A 19,601-nucleotide genomic window follows, 5' to 3' on the forward strand; every position below is an offset into this window, starting at 1 on the left:
TCAGCTCCCTCATCCAAGAAGCCAAAAAAAGAAAGAAATATTCTTATAGTTCACCATAAATATTGTCCTCTGTTATTTACCATATAATTGTCATCCACATCTATGTGAGGTGTATTTTAGTACACTAATATTATTAAAACATATAATATGATCTGTGTGGAAATGGCAATAAAAACAGGTAATATTATCATGGTTATGACATTCTTGTACTATAACTCACATACACAATAGTTGTTTATGAAGGGTACATATAGTTATATTCAATTCTAAGATGTAAATCAATGTATCTCACATCCAATATAAATTGACATCTGGGTACATAATAGTGATGTTACTGATAGGGTGTGCATTATCAGGCGTTTTAAGGCTGCAGGTGAGAGGTTGTGTTGTCTGTGATTGGTTTGACACAATTGCAAAGAGGCGGCCTTCAAGAAGGTCTTATAAATTATCATATGAGCCATCCTAGGTTTAGCTTTCAACCAAGAATACCAAGAGAACAAAGCAAGTGTTAGAATTAAATCTGAAAGTAGTTTGAAATAACATGCCCTATTTGAAACAAGAAGCTTTTCTTTGGACTTGACTGTCCCTTTATATATTTTGGCATCAATAATTACACTCCAGTGGGTTCTAAAGAGATGAATGTAATACAATTATGATTTCCCATTTTTCTCTCCTCCAAGTATTGTTGAATGTTTTGAGAACAAATTTAAAGTAAATAAGCAAGTATATGTCCACAATGTTATAAAGTGATGAGATCTGATTCTACCTACAAGCTCAATCCATTTGATTAGGTTGTGGCTTCAAACAACAAAATCAGCTATTTCAAATACACAAATAAACCTTAAAAAACAATATCATAGTATACACTTTAACCTTGAGATGCTGCTTAAATGTATGTGTTTGTTAAGGCTTCCAGGGAGTTACGTTGCTTTTATAGCCAGTGCAAGGGTTGCTGCACCTGCAATATGTGGCGAGATGAGAATGGAGTAAATTTTCTGAATTCTGCACGTGTAAGTCCCTACGCTGTATATTGGATACCAAATTGCGCGGCTGTTCTATGTATGGGGATAAAAATTTACGGCTGAAGGGTGAAAAATACGCGTGTAACTTGTATGCTATGCCGTATATGTAATACCAAAATTGCGTAAAATCCGGCAGTGAAGGATTTTGCAGGCGACGCTGCATATGTAATGGAGCCCCCTATATTTTATACTGCCTTGTTTGCACACTCTCTTTTATAGTCCGTTTCATATCTGTCCCTGACTGTCCTCAGCAAGAGAAAAATAAGTGGAAAACCTAAGTTCAAACATGGTGGCACCCATTGCCAAGACACACTAAGGATGGTACTTTGTAGGACTGGTGCTTTGCATCAAGTAATAAACTACAATTTTTTGGAAAGAGATTCCAAATTGAGGATGCACTATTAGCACTGTATGTCCAGATTAAAGAGGCTAAATACATGTTTAAAACATAACATTTATTGAAATAATTCAAATATGGTAATTTGATTAAAATATGAGTAATGTGTGTTGTGTAATAGATATCCCTGTTAAGGTCACATATAAATCCTGATTATATAATAAGTCTTGAGTTACTTATTTTTCATTACAGGAAGCTTATTATTAAACAGCAATGCATTTGTATTTGTATCAAAACTAAGATCCTAGGTTAGGTAAAGCTACTAATATTGGGCTATATAGTGTTGATTAGTAGCAATGACTAAAGGTGGCTATGACACTCTGCGACTGAATATCTTGTCTGTAATATGTGTGCATATAGAGTAATATAATAGATAATAACTACAATTTATAACACATAACACAGCAATATCACAAACACTATTTCACCTCCAAAAACATGACACGTGACGTTCACCACAAGTGCACAACACACAAATGAGTCATATGAGCAGAGCATCCATACAGTGAACACATTTAACTAATCACTATGTTGTACTTTTTTTTCCCCACACAGGGTTTATTTTTGTAATTTGAATTACTTCAATTAATTTAATGTCATCTCTGTTATCACACCATCATTGGAGTCACACTATACCTTGAAATTCAGTCAGATTATTCAATTTCACTTTCCATAAATCGTTAGTCTTGCAATATGAATCAATTTAACCAATTCATCATCATCACTGTAATCTCACCATCATCCGAGTCACACAACATGCGGGTTTCATGTCACATTATTCAACATTATATAGACAGCATTAAATATAATAATTACTTTTTTCAATTATTTTTGTTTTCACAAAAACAAAATATATGCACTTAATTTTTTTAGACTAGAACCATCAACAATTTTTTATTATTACTCAGCTAGAGTGGCATTACAATAGCCAACATATTTAAAGGGACACTAAACCCAAATATTTTCTTTCATGATTCAAGTAGAGAATACAATTTTAAACAACATTCCAATTTATTTCTATTATCTAATTTGCTTAATTCTTTAGATATCCTTTATTGAAGAAATAGCAATGCACATGGGACAGCCAATCACACAAGGCATCTATGTGCAGCAACCAATCAGCAGCTACTGAGCCTATCTAGATATGCTTTTCAGCAAAGTATGTCATGAGAATTAAGCAAATGAGATAATAGAAGTAAATTAGAAAGTTGTTTAAAAGGGCATACTCTTTTTAAATCACAAAAGAAAAAATTTGGGTTTCATGTCCCTTTAAGCATTGATCAGCAATCATAGTTCCAAGTTACACAAATGAACGCATAATCTGCACCAACAATAGACTAATTTATGGAGTATTCCTTACAATCCATAACCTCAATCATAAAGTCATCCTATAAGTAACCACAGCAATTTGAATGACAGATTCCCCAGCCAATGCAAATTGTGGAGGCGGGATTTCCATTTAATAGGATATGAAAACCAAATTTTTTATTTTCCAATTCAGAAAGACAATCCAATTTTAAAACCATTTCCAGTTTACTTCTATAGTTAATTAAATTTGCTTAATTCCCATTTTATTCTTTAATGAAAAGATACTTAGGTAGGTGCCTGGAGCACTACATATGCAGGAAATAGTGCTACCATCAAGTGGTCTTGCAGATAGATTACATTATAGCAAACCTGCTGCCATATAGTGCCCACTACTGAACTTACATCCCTGCTTTTCAACAAAGTATATCAAGAAAATGAAGAAAATGTGATAATAGAAATAAACTAGAAAGTTTAAAAACCGCATGCTCTATCTGAGAAATCAGGAAAAAAAAAATTTGGGTTTCATGTCCCTTTAGGCCAATACTATTAAACCTGACGAGAATGGCAGGCTGCCACGTTAGATAAAGCCTGTGTTGGCAAAGGTGTCAGGGAGGTTGCTACGGAATATGGTGGTTATGGTGTCCATTCTAAGTTGAGTTAATGGCGTTATCCTTTGGAGTGGTACAGATGCTATTAACAGCAGTTATTGTACCATTATAATTTTTGGAAGCCACCAACAGTAGCCAATAACAGTTCAGAAATAGGATAGTTTATTATTTAGATTGGCTGCGTATATTGAGCTGCAGTGCATGGCTTTTCATATTTAGGTTACAGAGGTTACATATATGTGTTTTATTATATCTATTACGCATCACCAGGGAATAGAGGAGCAACTAACTACATATTGTTACATTAAGCAACCATCGATTGTAGATGGTTATTTACACAATTTGCCTGACTGCCAGGATCCAATTTTATAGCAATACAATAGTAACTGAATTTGTGGAGTGCTAGATACATTTTAGATAATGAAAAGCCACAAAGCTTCAAAAGATTCCAGTTACTTTTTTATCTAAGTAAATTCAATAAGTACAGCATTTACCTTCTTTGTAGGAGAACTATTGGCCACTGCCCTTATTGTTTATAATATTGCAGTAGTTTTCTATTATATTACACTATATTCACACACTTATAAGGACTGTTACCTACAGCTAAGATATTCAATCATATTTGAGAGTGTCATAGTGACCTTTATTCATTACTATTAATCAGCACTACATAGCACAATCTTAGTACTTATACCTAACCTGGAATCTTAGTTTTGATACAAATACAAAAGCACTTCTGTTTATGAGAAGTATTCCTGTAAACAAGAAGAAGTTAGTCAGGGGACACATTATATATCAGTATTTATTTGTGACAGTAACAGGAATATCTATTTAACACACACATTGCTCATATTTTTATCAAATTCATATATGTTCATTATTTTAATAAAGGTTATGTTTTAAACATGTATCTAGCCTCTTTTAGTCTGGGCATAGGGAGCTAATAGTGCATCCTCAATATGGAACAAAAAAAATGGTGGTACCCATTACTTTATAGAAATTAAAGCACATTATAATACCTAAATATTTACACTGATATCTTCCATTTTTAAAAATACATCTAGGTTCTAATTCTTGCCTTGAATACATCATTCTGTCTAGCATGTATTGAGTGTTTAACATCCCTTTAATTCAAAGCCATCTGTCTTTCTTCCTGATTACACTGCTACATCCCCACATTCATCATAAACACAACTGTGCCTCCTAATATCTTCACCGCTATTCATATTCCCCACTTCTACTAACTCACACTCATCTTCTGTATGGAGCTTTGCTTTAAGTTTTTCCATCTTCTTTTCATCTCGGAGTAGTGTTCTGTCTTTCTTCAAAGTCCCTGTTGGTTCTTCCTTCTTCTCCTCAATGGTCTCCCGGATTAGAGAGTACTCTTCATAATTTGTAATTCCTTAATAAAGAAAGAAAAAAATACATTCATTTGAATATGAATATATTAGCTTGTGTTTCTTGTATATAAACCTTACAGGAAGAGATAAAAAAATATTAAATTGATTCGGTGTATTACTTCTATTAGATTTATAAGAAAATAGCAACAATTTGCTGTTAGCAAGAAACATAGTCTAAGTATAAAACTGTTCTTTCATCTTTTGGTTTTGTATTATTATATAACTTGTCATAATTTACAAACTATATTTTTTTATATAGACATTTTCTGAGGGACATAATGTTACAACTAGTTTGCTGGGTGTGTGATTAGTTCTCTGTTTATAATTCATGCAGTCCTGCTCTTTTTAACTGATCAAGCTTATTTTGACATATTACCAAAATGTGCCACTAATTAACAAATCACACTAATTGCATCATGTGCCATTCATTTGTATTGAGATCTAGTGCACCATAGTATTCAACCCAAACCCAAAAACTGCAAGTGCATCTTAAGACAATATTTAATTTAATCTGACACAGTAATATTACTTTTAAACCCACAAGAATCATCCTAAACCATTTATTTTCTGAACAACTAAGGCATTTACTACTCTGTTAAATTACAGTGATCTTACTCTCAGTAAAGAGCGATATGCAGGTTGTTGTGGGAACGTCTGTAGAAGACACGATTGGTCATGTCTACACTATCAGTCACATGGGATCAAATCATAAGAATGGTATCCACTAGGTCACATACATCTATGTTCACTTTGTAATGAAGAAAACACCATACCAAAATAATGTTATTTACAGTGAGCTGGATCATTTCTAATGTACAGTTATGTTCTCTGCAGCCCATAGTATGAAGTGCTTAGTGTGATAAAAAAAGAGCTACACTTTAGATTGGTGGGCCTCTGTCTCCATGATATATATTTATCTCTATATTGGGCATATATGTCATCGGACAGAAGGTTATTATGTGTGCAATGGGATGTGTAGAGTATGTAATTGAGGTGCAACTACAGCTTAAAGAGTGCATAAAGTAAAATTAGATGAATTGCTAATTGAGGGGATTGACTCATGTAATCTCCAGTCAGCCCTCAGGGTTCACTGGCACAAGGTCAAATTATATCAAGCTAGTTCTTTGTTTTCACACATAGCCATATATACTTCCTTACAGCCAGTAACTTATCATTGATTGTAACTGCTCCGGTGTGTGACTGAAGTCTGTATAAAATAATTTGTTCTTTACATGTACAACCATCTGTATAAGGGATTCCTTGCAATATAACAGATCTCAGTAAATAATATTATAGAAAATGTATCTAAGGGAGGGGTTGCAGAGAATAACCTACAAAAGCCACAGTAGGTGGAATCTGGGTAGTGGACCATCTCACTCTTCTGCAATACATTAATGGCCACAAATGTAAATGCAGTGTAACAAGTACCATGCAAGTTAATCTGCACTTGATGTTTTATGTATGTCTCATCTATTTAGCTCATATAACTAATACAGGGTATACATTTCAAAATATGGTTTTACACTGGGGAGTTAATGGTTTTCCACTCAGATGTGTATGTATTATAAGCCACAGGGTTCAGCAGAATGAAATAATTTGCATAATAGGGGGCCTCACTGTAGTGTACAGTGAAGGTCAGGCTTCAGTATTGTGTTGGGAGTGTACAGCTGTAATAAGGATTCCAGTTGTTTTCCCCAAATTGTATTAGTATGATCTATGGTTGCACCCATTACTCCAATACAATATCATCGCCCAGCCTGTCATATGTACTTCTCACCTATCCTACTACAGATTGTAACAAGGAGCTCCCCCACTGTCTTGGAGTCATCCACCATAATCATCTTGGCTGCCCCATCAAGCATTCTGATCTTCTGGGGACGCTGCTTTTTCTTGTATTCCAGGACATCCTGTAATAGAAAGAGGTTCAATGGACCCAAGCTAATAACCTGAACAAGAGAGACATTCACTAACAAATACATGGCAGCCCACTGCCTTGGTGCAAATAGCTGTTTTAGTGTTGTTACCTGAGCTGTTAGTTAAATTAATAAGTTTCGATGTAAGTCATAATTTACACTGAAAATATCAACTAAACATTTGAGATAGGCAGAAATAAACTAACCTAGGCCCAGAGAGAAACATTAATCATGTACCCTAATGGCAGATATATGTATTTATTGCTTAAAGGAATAGTCTAGTCAAAATTAAAGTTTCATGATTCAGATTTTAAGCAACTTTCTAATTTACTCCTATTATCATTTTTTCTTTGTTCTCTTGGTATCTTTATTTGAAAAAGCAAGAACGTAAGCATAGGAGCTGGCCCATATTTGGTTCAGCACCTGGGAAGCACTTGCTGATTGATGTCTAAATGTAGACACCAATCGCCAAGCGCTACCCAGGTGCTGAACCAAAAATGGGCCGGATTCAAAGCTTACATTCAAATAAAGATAGCAAGGGAACAAAAAAAAATTAATAGGAGTAAATTAGAAAGTTGATTAAAATTGCATTCTCTATCTGAATTGTAAAACTTTAATTTTGACTAGACTATTCCTTTAATTCTGATAAAAAATAAAAAAGTGAGACCAAAAGATTGGCAACTGTCAAGAAGCATTTGATATGCTACAATTCTCCTAAATAAAGATTCAGTTAATGCAGGCTTCAAAAAGGTGATAAACACTTTAGAGGAGGTGCGCACGCACACATTTACATTATCACAGACACACAATTGCTACATTGTCTGGAAGAAGCAAATCGCATACCCCATTTCTCAGCATGTAATAGTCCAGGGTCCTGCCAGCCTCCAACCATATCCCTTTTCTAGGATCTTCATCTGATAGGAACAGCCCAAAGTCAAATGCTGTGAACAGAATGAGAAAAGGGGTCAAGACCATAAACAGGTTCCAGGGTCTGTGCCCAGCTGGTGTGCACAGTATAACACAGCATTGTTTCATTACTACAGAGCTTCTATTGTATATTAAACATTGCTGCAAGGCCAGGACTGTATTAACACTGACAAGTACTCACATGTAACACATTTAGACTAAAAGAGGATCCCAACTTTATAGATCATGATTTCTATAGTTATTGCAGTATAGTGTACATATTTATCCACAAAAGAAAGGACTCCCATATTACTGCACTGTTTGTACTACAGGAGTTTCATTGTACCTCACTGATTGTGTAATAGAAACAGTACAATAGACAGTTTACATTTTACTAAGATATACAGGGAACAGAGGAGCCCCATTTTACTGCAACATGTGTATCACATATTATATTGAATAGTGTGTAATAAAGATGCGTAACTACAGCACAAAGTCATGTGATACAAGGGTCATAAAAAAAACACACTGAGTAACACACACAGTCATATTGCAGTATACATAGTAATACCCCATTAACAATCTCTGTGTGTTTGTAATAGTGTGAAAACCTAGCCTGTAGCCTTTATGTTAAAGCTAATTTACACAGTATTATTTTAACTGGGAAACATCAGTTAACACAGAGATCCTTTTTTTTGTCACCGGTTTCCCAGCACCAGTTCTCAAAACCCATTAATGGGCCACATTTAAAGGCTGAATGAAATAGACCACAGGTGTATAATCAGCTACTCAATAATTGTGGCTACCTAACCTGTTCTCGAACAAGGTAACTCTAAAAATCTGACTTGTTAGTGGGTCATAAGGACTGGAGCTGGGAAACCCTGGCATTGTGGATCATAATACAAGACTCAATAGAGTTCACCACAGGTAAATGTGATGTTATTATGTGTGCACTTAGAAACAGCCCAAAACAGATTTAACATATCAATTTATTCAATCAGTTTCTACTTATTTAGAAGGTACATGAATTGGAGTTAGTTTTTTTGCAAAAACATAATTTATGTAAGAACTTACCTGATAAATTAATTTCTTTCATATTGGCAAGAGTCCATGAGCTAGTGACGTATGGGATATACAATCCTACCAGGAGGGGCAAAGTTTCCCAAACTTCAAAATGCCTATAAATACACCCCTCACCACACCCACAATTTAGTTTAACAAATAGCCAAGTAGTGGGGTGATAAAGAAAGGAGTAAAAAGCATCAACAAAGGAATTTGGAAATAATTGTGCTTTATACAAAAAAATAATAACCACCATAAAAAAGGGTGGGCCTCATGGACTCTTGCCAATATGAAAGAAATTAATTTATCAGGTAAGTTCTTATATAAATTATGTTTTCTTTCATGTAATTAGCAAGAGTCCATGAGCTAGTGACGTATGGGATAATGACTACCCAAGATGTGGATCTTCCACGCAAGAGTCACTAGAGAGGGAGGGATAAAATAAAGACAGCCAATTCCGCTGAAAATAATCCACACCCAAAATAAAGTTTAAATCTTATAATGAAAAAAATTGAAATTATAAGCAGAAGAATCAAACTGAAACAGCTGCCTGAAGTACTTTTCTATCAAAAACTGCTTCAGAAGAAGAAAACACATCAAAATGGTAGAATTTAGTAAAAGTATGCAAAGAAGACCAAGTTGCTGCTTTGCAAATCTGATCAACCGAAGCTTCATTCCTAAACGCCCAGGAAGTAGAAACTGACCTAGTAGAATGAGCTGTAATCCTTTGAGGCAGAGTTTTACCCGACTCGACATAAGAATGATGAATTAAAGATTTCAACCAAGATGCCAAAGAAATGGCAGAGGCCTTCTGACCTTTCCTAGAACCGGAAAAGATAACAAATAGACTAGAAGTCTTTCGGAAATTCTTAGTAGCTTCAACATAATATTTCAAAGCTCTAACTACATCCAAAGAATGCAATGATCTCTCCTTAGAATTCTTAGGATTAGGACATAATGAAGGAACCACAATTTCTCTACTAATGTTGTTAGAATTCACAACCTTAGGTAAAAATTTAAAAGAAGTTCGCAACAAAGCCTTATCCTGATGAAAAATCAGAAAAGGAGACTCACAAGAAAGAGCAGATAATTCAGAAACTCTTATAGCAGAAGAGATGGCCAAAAGAAACAAAACTTTCCAAGAAAGTAATTTAATGTCCAATGAATGCATAGGTTCAAACGGAGGAGCTTGAAGAGCCCCCAGAACCAAATTCAAACTCCAAGGAGGAGAAATTGACTTAATGACAGGTTTTATACGATCCAAAGCTTGTACAAAACAATGAATATCAGGAAGATTAGCAATCTTTCTGTGAAAAAGAACAGAAAGAGCAGAGATTTGTCCTTTCAAGGAACTTGCAGACAAACCTTTATCCAAACCATCCTGAAGAAACTGTAAAATTCTCGGAATTCTAAAAGAATGCCAGGAAAAATGATGAGAAAGACACCAAGAAATGTAAGTCTTCCAGACTCTATAATATATCTTCCTAGATACAGATTTACAAGCCTGTAACATAGTATTAATCACAGAGTCAGAGAAACCTCTTTGACTAAGAATCAAGCGTTCAATCTCCATACCTTTAAATTTAAGGATTTGAGATCCTGATGGAAAAAAGGACCTTGCGACAGAAGGTCTGGTCTTAACGGAAGAGTCCACGGTTGGCAAGAGGCCATCCGGACAAGATCCGCATACCAAAACCTGTGAGGCCATGCTGGAGCCACCAGCAGAACAAACGAGCATTTCTTCAGAATCTTGGAGATTACTCTTGGAAGAAGAACTAGAGGCGGAAAGATATAGGCAGGATGATACTTCCAAGGAAGTGACAATGCATCCACTGCTTCCGCTTGAGGATCCCTGGATCTGGACAGATACCTGGGAAGTTTCTTGTTTAGATGAGAAGCCATCAGATCTATTTCTGGAAGTCCCCACATTTGAACAATCTGAAGAAATACCTCTGGGTGAAGAGACCATTCGCCCGGATGTAACGTTTGGCGACTGAGATAATCCGCTTCCCAATTGTCTATACCTGGGATATGAACCGCAGAAACTAGACAGGAGCTGGATTCCGCCCATACCAGTATTCAAGATACTTCTTTCATAGCCAGAGGACTGTGAGTCCCTCCTTGATGATTGATGTATGCCACAGTTGTGACATTGTCTGTCTGAAAACAAATGAACGATTCTCTCTTTAGAAGAGGCCATGACTGAAGAGCTCTGAAAATTGCACGGAGTTCCAAAATATTGATTGGTAATCTCACCTCTTGAGATTCCCAAACCCCTTGTGCTGTCAGAGACCCCCAAACAGCTCCCCAACCTGTCAGACTTGCATCTGTTGAAATTACAGTCCAGGTCGGAAGAACAAAAGAAGCCCCCTAAACTAAACGATGGTGATCTGTCCACCACGTCAGAGAGTTTCGTACAATCGGTTTTAAAGATATTAATTGAGATATCTTTGTGTAATCCCTGCACCACTGGTTCAGCATACAGAGCTGAAGAGGTCGCATGTGAAAACTAGCAAAGGGGATCGCGTCCGATGCAGCAGTCATAAGACCTAGAATTTCCATGCAAAAGGCTACCGAAGGGAATGATTGAGATTGAAGGTTTCGACAAGCTGAGATCAATTTTAGACGTCTCTTGTCTGTCAGAGTCATGGACGCTGAATCTATCTGGAAACCTAAAAAGGTTACCCTTGTCTGAGGAATCAATGAACTTTTCGGTAAATTGATCCTCCAACCATGATCTTGAAGAAACAACACAAGTCGATTCGTATGAGATTCTGCTAAATGTGAAGACTGAGCAAGTACCAAGATATCGTCCAAATAAGGAAATACCACAATACCCTGTTCTCTGATTACAGACAGAAGGGCACCGAGAACCTTTGTAAAAATCCTTGGAGCTGTTGCTAGGCCAAACGGCAGAGCCACAAACTGGTAATGCTTGTCTAGGAAAGAGAATCTCAGAAACTGATAGTGATCTGGATTAATCGGAATATGCAGATATGCATCCTGTAAATCTATTGTAGACATATAATGCCCTTGCTGAACAAAAGGCAGGATAGTCCTTATAGTTACCATTTTGAATGTTGGTATCCTTACATAACGATTCAATATTTTTAGATCCAGAACTGGTCTGAAGGAATTCTCCTTCTTTGGTACAATGAAGAGATTTGAATAAAACCCCAGCCCCTGTTCCAGAACTGGAACTGGCATAATTACTCCAGCCAACTCTAGATCTGAAACACATTTCAGAAATGCTTGAGCCTTCGCTGGATTTACTGGGACACAGGAAAGAAAAAACCTCTTTGCAGGAGGCCTTATCTTGAAGCCAATTCTGTACCCTTCTGAAACAATGTTTTGAATCCAAAGATTGTGAATTGAATTGATCCAAATTTCTTTGAAAAATCGTAATCTGCCCCCTACCAGCTGGGCTGGAATGAGGGCCGCACCTTCATGTGGACTTGGGAGCTGGCTTTGGTTTTCTAAAAGGCTTGGATTTATTCCAGACTGGAGATGGTTTCCAAACTGATACCGCTCCTGTGGGTGAAGGATCAGGCTTTTGTTCCTTATTGTGACGAAAGGAACGAAAACGATTATTAGACCTAAATTTACCTTTAGATTTTTTATCCTGTGGTAAAAAAGTTCCTTTCCCTCCAGTAACAGTTGAGATAATAGAATCCAACTGAGAACCAAATAATTTATTACCCTGGAAAGAAAGGGAAAGCAAAGTTGACTTAGAAGACATATCAGCATTCCAAGTTTTAAGCCATAAAGCTCTTCTAGCTAAAATAGCTAGAGACATATACCTGACATCAACTCTAATGATATCAAAGATGGCATCACAAATAAAGTTATTAGCATGTTGAAGAAGATTAACAATGCTATGAGAATTATGATCTGTTACTTGTTGCGCTAAAGCTTCTAACCAAAAAGTTGAAGCTGCAGCAACATCCGCTAAAGATATAGCAGGTCTAAGAAGATTACCTGAACATAAGGAAGCTTTTCTTAGAAAGGATTCAATCTTCCTATCTAAAGGATCCTTAAAGGAAGTACTATCTGCCGTAGGAATAGTAGTACGTTTAGCAAGAGTAGAGACAGCCCCATCAACTTTAGGGATTTTGTCCCAAAATTCTAATCTGTCAGATGGCACAGGATATAACTGCTTAAAACGTTTAGAAGGAGTAAATGAATTACCCAAATTATTCCATTCCCTGGAGATTACTTCTGAAATAGCATCAGGGACAGGAAAAACTTCTGGAATAACTACAGGAGATTTAAAAACCTTATTTAAATGTTTAAATTTAGTATCAAGAGGACCAGAATCCTCTATTTCTAAAGCAATTAAAACTTCTTTAAGTAAAGAACGAATAAATTCCATTTTGAATAAATATGAAGATTTATCAGCATCAACCTCTGAGACAGAATCCTCTGAACCAGAGGAACCATTATCAGAATCAGAATGATGATGTTCATTTAAAAATTCATCTGAAAAATGAGAAGTTTTAAAAGACCTTTTACGTTTACTAGAAGGAGGAATAACAGACATAGCCTTCTTAATGGATTTAGAAACAAAATCTCTTATGTTAACAGGAACACTCTGAGTATTAGATGTTGACGGAACAGCAACAGGTAATGTAACATTACTAAAGGAAATATTATCTGCATTAACAAGTTTGTCATGACATTCATTACAAACAACAGCTGGAGTAACAGATACCACAAGTTAACAGCAGATACACTTAACTTTGGTAGATCCAGCACCAGGCAGCGTTTTTCCAGAAGTATCTTCTGACTCAGTGTCAATCTGGGACATCTTGCAATATGTAATAGAAAAAACAACATATAAAGCAAAATTGATCAAATTCCTTAAATGACAGTTTCAGGAATGGGAAAAAATGCCAGTGAACAAGCTTCTAGCAACCAGAAGCAATAAATAATGAGACTTAAATAATGTGGAGACAATAGTGACGCCCATATTTTTTAGCACCAAAAAAAAAAGACGCCCACATTATTTGGCGCCTAAATGCTTTTGGTGCCAAAAACGACGCCACATCCGGAACGCCAACACTTTTGGCGCAAAAAAACGTCAAAAATGATGCAACTTCCGGCAACACGTATGACGCCGGAAACAGAAAAAAAATTTGCGCCAAAAAAGTCCGCGCCAAGAATGACGCAATAAAATGAAGCATTTTCAGCCCCCGCGAGCCTAACAGCCCACAGGGAAAAAAGTCAAATTTTAAGGTAAGAAAAAAATTGATTTATTCATATGCATTATCCCAAATATGAAACTGACTGTCTGAAATAAGGAACGTTGAACATCCTGAGTCAAGGCAAATAAAAGTTTGAATACATATATTTAGAACTTTATATAAAAGTGCCAAACCATAGCTTAGAGTGTCACAGAAAATAAGACTTACTTACCCCAGGACACTCATCTACATGTAGTAGAAAGCCAAACCAGTACTGAAACGAGAATCAGTAGAGGTAATGGTATATATAAGAGTATATCGTCGATCTGAAAAGGGAGGTAAGAGATGAATCTCTACGACCGATAACAGAGAACCTATGAAATAGACCCCGTATAAGGAGATCATTGAATTCAAATAGGCAATACTCTTCTCACATCCCTCTGACATTCACTGCACGCTGAGAGGAAAACCAGGCTCCAACCTGCTGCGGAGCGCATATCAACGTAGAATTTAGCACAAACTTACTTCACCACCTCCATAGGAGGCAAAGTTTGTAAAACTGATTTGTGGGTGTGGTGAGGGGTGTATTTATAGGCATTTTGAGGTTTGGGAAACTTTGCCCCTCCTGGTAGGAATGTATATCCCATACGTCACTAGCTCATGGACTCTTGCTAATTACATGACAGAAATTATCTGTTACACACATTTGAAACAATTTTCACTTTATGTGTGGATACAAAGTATCTTTTAATTTATGTTCCTTATTAAATAACTAATGAGTATCTTTTCATTGTATTGAATACTTGTATTAGAGACGTCTCTATTTTTATATATATATATATATATATATATATTTTTTTACATATGTTTCATTGAACTTTTATTGTAACTAATTAAATATTTTTACATTTTGGATAAAGGCCTTGTGAATCTGTATTTGCACTAGAAATCACTCAATATATTTGCACTAGAAATCACTCACTATATACACCCTCCATTAGGTATCTTTAGCTATTAGCGCCCTTACAACCCTTACTATTTATTTTTATAATAATTGTTTAGATTGAAGGATATAACATATTGTAAGGAGTGTGATACCACATACTTAAAGGGACACTGTACCCAAAAATTTTCTTTCGTGATTCAGATTGAGCATGAAATTTTAAGAAACTTTCTAATTTACTCCTATTATCAAATTGTCTTCATTCTCTCGGTATCTTTATTTGAAATGCAAGAATGTAAGTTTAAATGCCAGCCCATTTTTGGTGAACAACCTGGGTTGTCCTTGCTGATTGGTGGATAAATTCATTCACCAATAAAAAGTGCTGTCCAGAGTACTGAAACAAAAAAAAGGTTAGATGCCATCTTTTTCAAATAATGATAGAAAGAGAACAAAGAAAAAATGATAATAGGAGTAAATTAGAAAGTTGCTTAAAATTTCATGCTCAATCTGAATCACAAAAGCATGATATATGCCTGCCTTTGATACGCAATAAGGCAACACTGTATGAAACTTTGTATTTCTTTAGAAATCAGATGCGCTGCCCTCTGGTATAAGAGCAGTGCAACATATTATGTGGATTTTACATGCATTAAGCTGCCCAGCATGTAAGTTAAACCATTCTTGATCACATATTGTGATCTTTGTCAGTTACATTTTACTGAAACTCAAAGTGAATTACATAACATTTGAGTCTTTCACAAGCTACTATGCAGTAAATAGTAAGGGTGTAATAAACTATAGCCTCTCACCTTGCCCTGTCTGAGCTTCGGGGACCCTCTCCCGGATGATTCGGCATGCATCGTATACAGCAGTGGATGGCTCAAACTGCATGGTCTTCACTACATTGCACTGACGGACACATATTTTCAGTGACAAGGCCACCATGGTGATAACTGATAGGTTGAGGGTTCCTGTAAATGTAAAACATATAAAGAGAAATACATAAACCTAAGAAATAAAATCAATTGATTCAATTCCACATACACATATCAGTTGTAATAAATTGTAGGAGCCAACGAGTCATAGCTGCTAACACCCTTGTCTGGTTCCTTACTGTTATTGCTAGATCTTAACTTGAATTATATGAGTTAAAGGGACATGAAACCCACATTTTTTAATTTCATGATTTAGAAAGTGCATGCAATTTTAAAAACGTCCAATTTACTTCTATTATCTAATTTGCTTCATTATCTTGATATCTTTTGATGAAAAGTATATCTAAATAGGCTCAGTAGCTGCTGATTGTACTTTTTTCTCACATGTGCTAACTAAATTAACCCCCACAGTTGTTTAAATAAAAGCATGATATTTGCCTGCCTTTGATATGCAATAAGGCGACACTGTATCAAACTTTGTACCTCATGTGATTGGCTCATCCGATTGGCTCATCCATGTGTATTGCTTTTTCTTCAAACAAAGGATATATAAAGAATAATGCAAATTAGATAATAAAAGTAAATTGGAATGTTGCTTAAAAGGGACAGTCTAGTCAAAATTAAACTTTCATGATTCAGATAGGGCATGCAATTTTAAACAACTTCCCAATTTACTTATATCATCAAATTTGCTTTGCTCTCTTGGTATTCTTTGTTGAAAGTAAGCTAAACCTTGGTAGGCTTGCATGCTAATTTATAATACCTTGAAGGTCGCCTCTAATCTAAGTGCATTTTGACATTTTTAGTGTGAGTCCATGTGTGCCATGTAGATAACATTGTGCTCACTCCCATGGAGTTACATAGAAGTCAGCACTGATTGGCTAAAATACAAGTCTGTCAAAAGAACTGAAATAAGGGGGGACTCTGCAGAAGCTTAGATATAAGGTAATCACAGAGGTAAAAAGTAGATTAATATAAACTGTTGGTTATGCAAAACTAGGGAATGGGTAATTAAGGGAATATATATCTTTTTAAACAATAAACATTTTGGAGTATACTGTGTCTTTAAAATTGTATTCTCTATATAAAGCATAAAATACAAATATTGGGTTTCCTGTCCCTTTAAAGTACACACAAACACACAATACTTTGATGAAAATACATTTTTGTACATTTATAATCTAAAACAGGGATTCTCCACCAAGATTTGGAGACATCATTGGGACGTCACAGCAATCAGCTCTCGGTGCCACATCAAATTTTGTCTTTTAGAACAATGGTTTCTTGTTATACTTGCATAAGTGTTTCCCTTCTTGACCAGTAAAGTATTGGCCAGTGAAGGTTGGAAGGAAGTACAAAAAATACAGCATTATTAGTTTAAACTTAAACGGGCACTCAAGATTTTTTTTTACATTTATGTACCCGAAATTATTAATTGCATTGCAAAAGATCTGCATGCAAAATAAAAGCAACTGTCATTTTGATAGAAAAATATACATAGCTTTGCAGGTCTGGACTCACCCCTTGAAAAACATAATTTATGTAAGAACTTACCTGATAAATTCATTTATTTCATATTGGCAAGAGTCCATGAGCTAGTGACGTATGGGATATACAATCCTACCTGCCTATAAATACACCGCTCACCACACCAACAATTCGGTTTAAGGATAGCCAAGTAGTGGGGTGATAAAGAAAGGAGTAAAAAGCATGAACAAATGAATTTGGAAATAATTATGCTTTATAAAAAAAATCATAACCACCATAAAAAGGGTGGGTCTCATGGACTCTTGCCAATATGAAATAAATGAATTTATCAGGTAAGTTCTTACATAAAACATAATTTATGTAAGAACTTACCTGATAAATTCATTTCTTTCATATTAACAAGAGTCCATGAGCTAGTGACGTATGGGATATACATTCCTACCAGGAGGGGCAAAGTTTCCCAAACCTTAAAATGCCTATAAATACACCCCTCACCACACCCACAAATCAGTTTAACGAATAGCCAAGAAGTGGGGTGATAAGAAAAAGTGCGAAGCATATAAAATAAGGAATTGGAATAATTGTGCTTTATACAAAAAAATCATAACCACCACAAAAAAGGGTGGGCCTCATGGACTCTTGTTAATATGAAAGAAATGAATTTATCAGGTAAGTTCTTACATAAATTATGTTTTCTTTCATGTAATTAACAAGAGTCCATGAGCTAGTGACGTATGGGATAATGACTACCCAAGATGTGGATCTTTCCACACAAGAGTCACTAGAGCGGGAGGGATAAAATAAAGACAGCCAATTCCTGCTGAAAATAATCCACACCCAAAATAAAGTTTAACAAAAAACATAAGCAGAAGATTCAAACTGAAACCGCTGCCTGAAGAACTTTTCTACCAAAAACTGCTTCAGAAGAAGAAAATACATCAAAATGGTAGAATTTAGTAAAAGTATGCAAAGAAGACCAAGTTGCTGCTTTGCAGATCTGGTCAACCGAAGCTTCATTCCTAAACGCCCAGGAAGTAGATACTGACCTAGTAGAATGAGCTGTAATTCTTTGAGGCGGAGATTTACCCGACTCAACATAGGCAAGATGAATTAAAGATTTCAACCAAGATGCCAAAGAAATGGCAGAAGCTTTCTGGCCTTTCCTAGAACCGGAAAAGATAACAAATAGACTAGAAGTCTTACGGAAAGATTTCGTAGCTTCAACATAATATTTCAAAGCTCTAACAACATCCAAAGAATGCAATGATTTCTCCTTAGAATTCTTAGGATTAGGACATAATGAAGGAACCACAATTTCTCTACTAATGTTGTTGGAATTCACAACTTTAGGTAAAAATTCAAAAGAAGTTCGCAACACCGCCTTATCCTGATGAAAAATCAGAAAAGGAGACTCACACGAAAGAGCAGATAATTCAGAAACTCTTCTAGCAGAAGAGATGGCCAAAAGGAACAAAACTTTCCAAGAAAGTAATTTAATGTCCAATGAATGCATAGGTTCAAACGGAGGAGCTTGAAGAGCTCCCAGAACCAAATTCAAACTCCAAGGAGGAGAAATTGACTTAATGACAGGTTTTATACGAACCAAAGCTTGTACAAAACAATGAATATCAGGAAGAATAGCAATCTTTCTGTGAAAAAGAACAGAAAGAGCAGAGATTTGTCCTTTCAAAGAACTTGCGGACAAACCCTTATCCAAACCATCCTGAAGAAATTGTAAAATTCTCGGTATTCTAAAAGAATGCCAAGAAAAATGATGAGAAAGACACCATGAAATATAAGTCTTCCAGACTCTATAATATATCTCTCGAGATACAGATTTACGAGCCTGTAACATAGTATTAATCACGGAGTCAGAGAAACCTCTATGACCAAGAATCAAGCGTTCAATCTCCATACCTTTAAATTTAAGGATTTCAGATCCGGATGGAAAAAAGGACCTTGTGACAGAAGGTCTGGTCTTAACGGAAGAGTCCATGGCTGGCAAGATGCCATCCGGACAAGATCCGCATACCAAAACCTGTGAGGCCATGCCGGAGCTATTAGCAGAACAAACGAGCATTCCCTCAGAATCTTGGAGATTACTCTTGGAAGAAGAACTAGAGGCGGAAAGATATAGGCAGGATGATACTTCCAAGGAAGTGATAATGCATCCACTGCCTCCGCCTGAGGATCCCGGGATCTGGACAGATACCTGGAAAGTTTCTTGTTTAGATGAGAGGCCATCAGATCTATCTCTGGGAGCCCCCACAATTGAACAATCTGAAGAAATACCTCTGGGTGAAGAGACCATTCGCCCGGATGCAACGTTTGGCGACTGAGATAATCCGCTTCCCAATTGTCTACACCTGGGATATGAACCGCAGAGATTAGACAGGAGCTGGATTCCGCCCAAACCAAAATTCGAGATACTTCTTT

The 19,601-nt window shown here is 36.0% G+C and overlaps 1 protein-coding gene across 2 annotated transcripts in view; it reads right to left on the minus strand.

Moving 5' to 3' along the window:
- The window catches only part of TLN2 (talin 2), a 637,355-nt gene that overhangs the window by 352,937 nt on the left and 264,817 nt on the right, over nucleotides 1–19,601 (minus strand). For both annotated transcript variants that reach the window (XM_053717305.1, XM_053717304.1), the window contains exons 3-6: nucleotides 15,552–15,713; nucleotides 7,492–7,589; nucleotides 6,513–6,642; nucleotides 4,585–4,737 (exon numbers count right to left, since the gene is read on the minus strand). In XM_053717305.1, coding sequence (XP_053573280.1) covers nucleotides 4,585–4,737; nucleotides 6,513–6,642; nucleotides 7,492–7,589; nucleotides 15,552–15,687 — 517 coding nt within the window. In that variant the 5' untranslated portion in view covers nucleotides 15,688–15,713. The remainder of the gene's footprint in view (nucleotides 1–4,584; nucleotides 4,738–6,512; nucleotides 6,643–7,491; nucleotides 7,590–15,551; nucleotides 15,714–19,601) is intronic.

This window comes from Bombina bombina, chromosome 6, assembly GCF_027579735.1.
Source record: "Bombina bombina isolate aBomBom1 chromosome 6, aBomBom1.pri, whole genome shotgun sequence".
Taxonomy (NCBI): domain Eukaryota; kingdom Metazoa; phylum Chordata; class Amphibia; order Anura; family Bombinatoridae; genus Bombina; species Bombina bombina.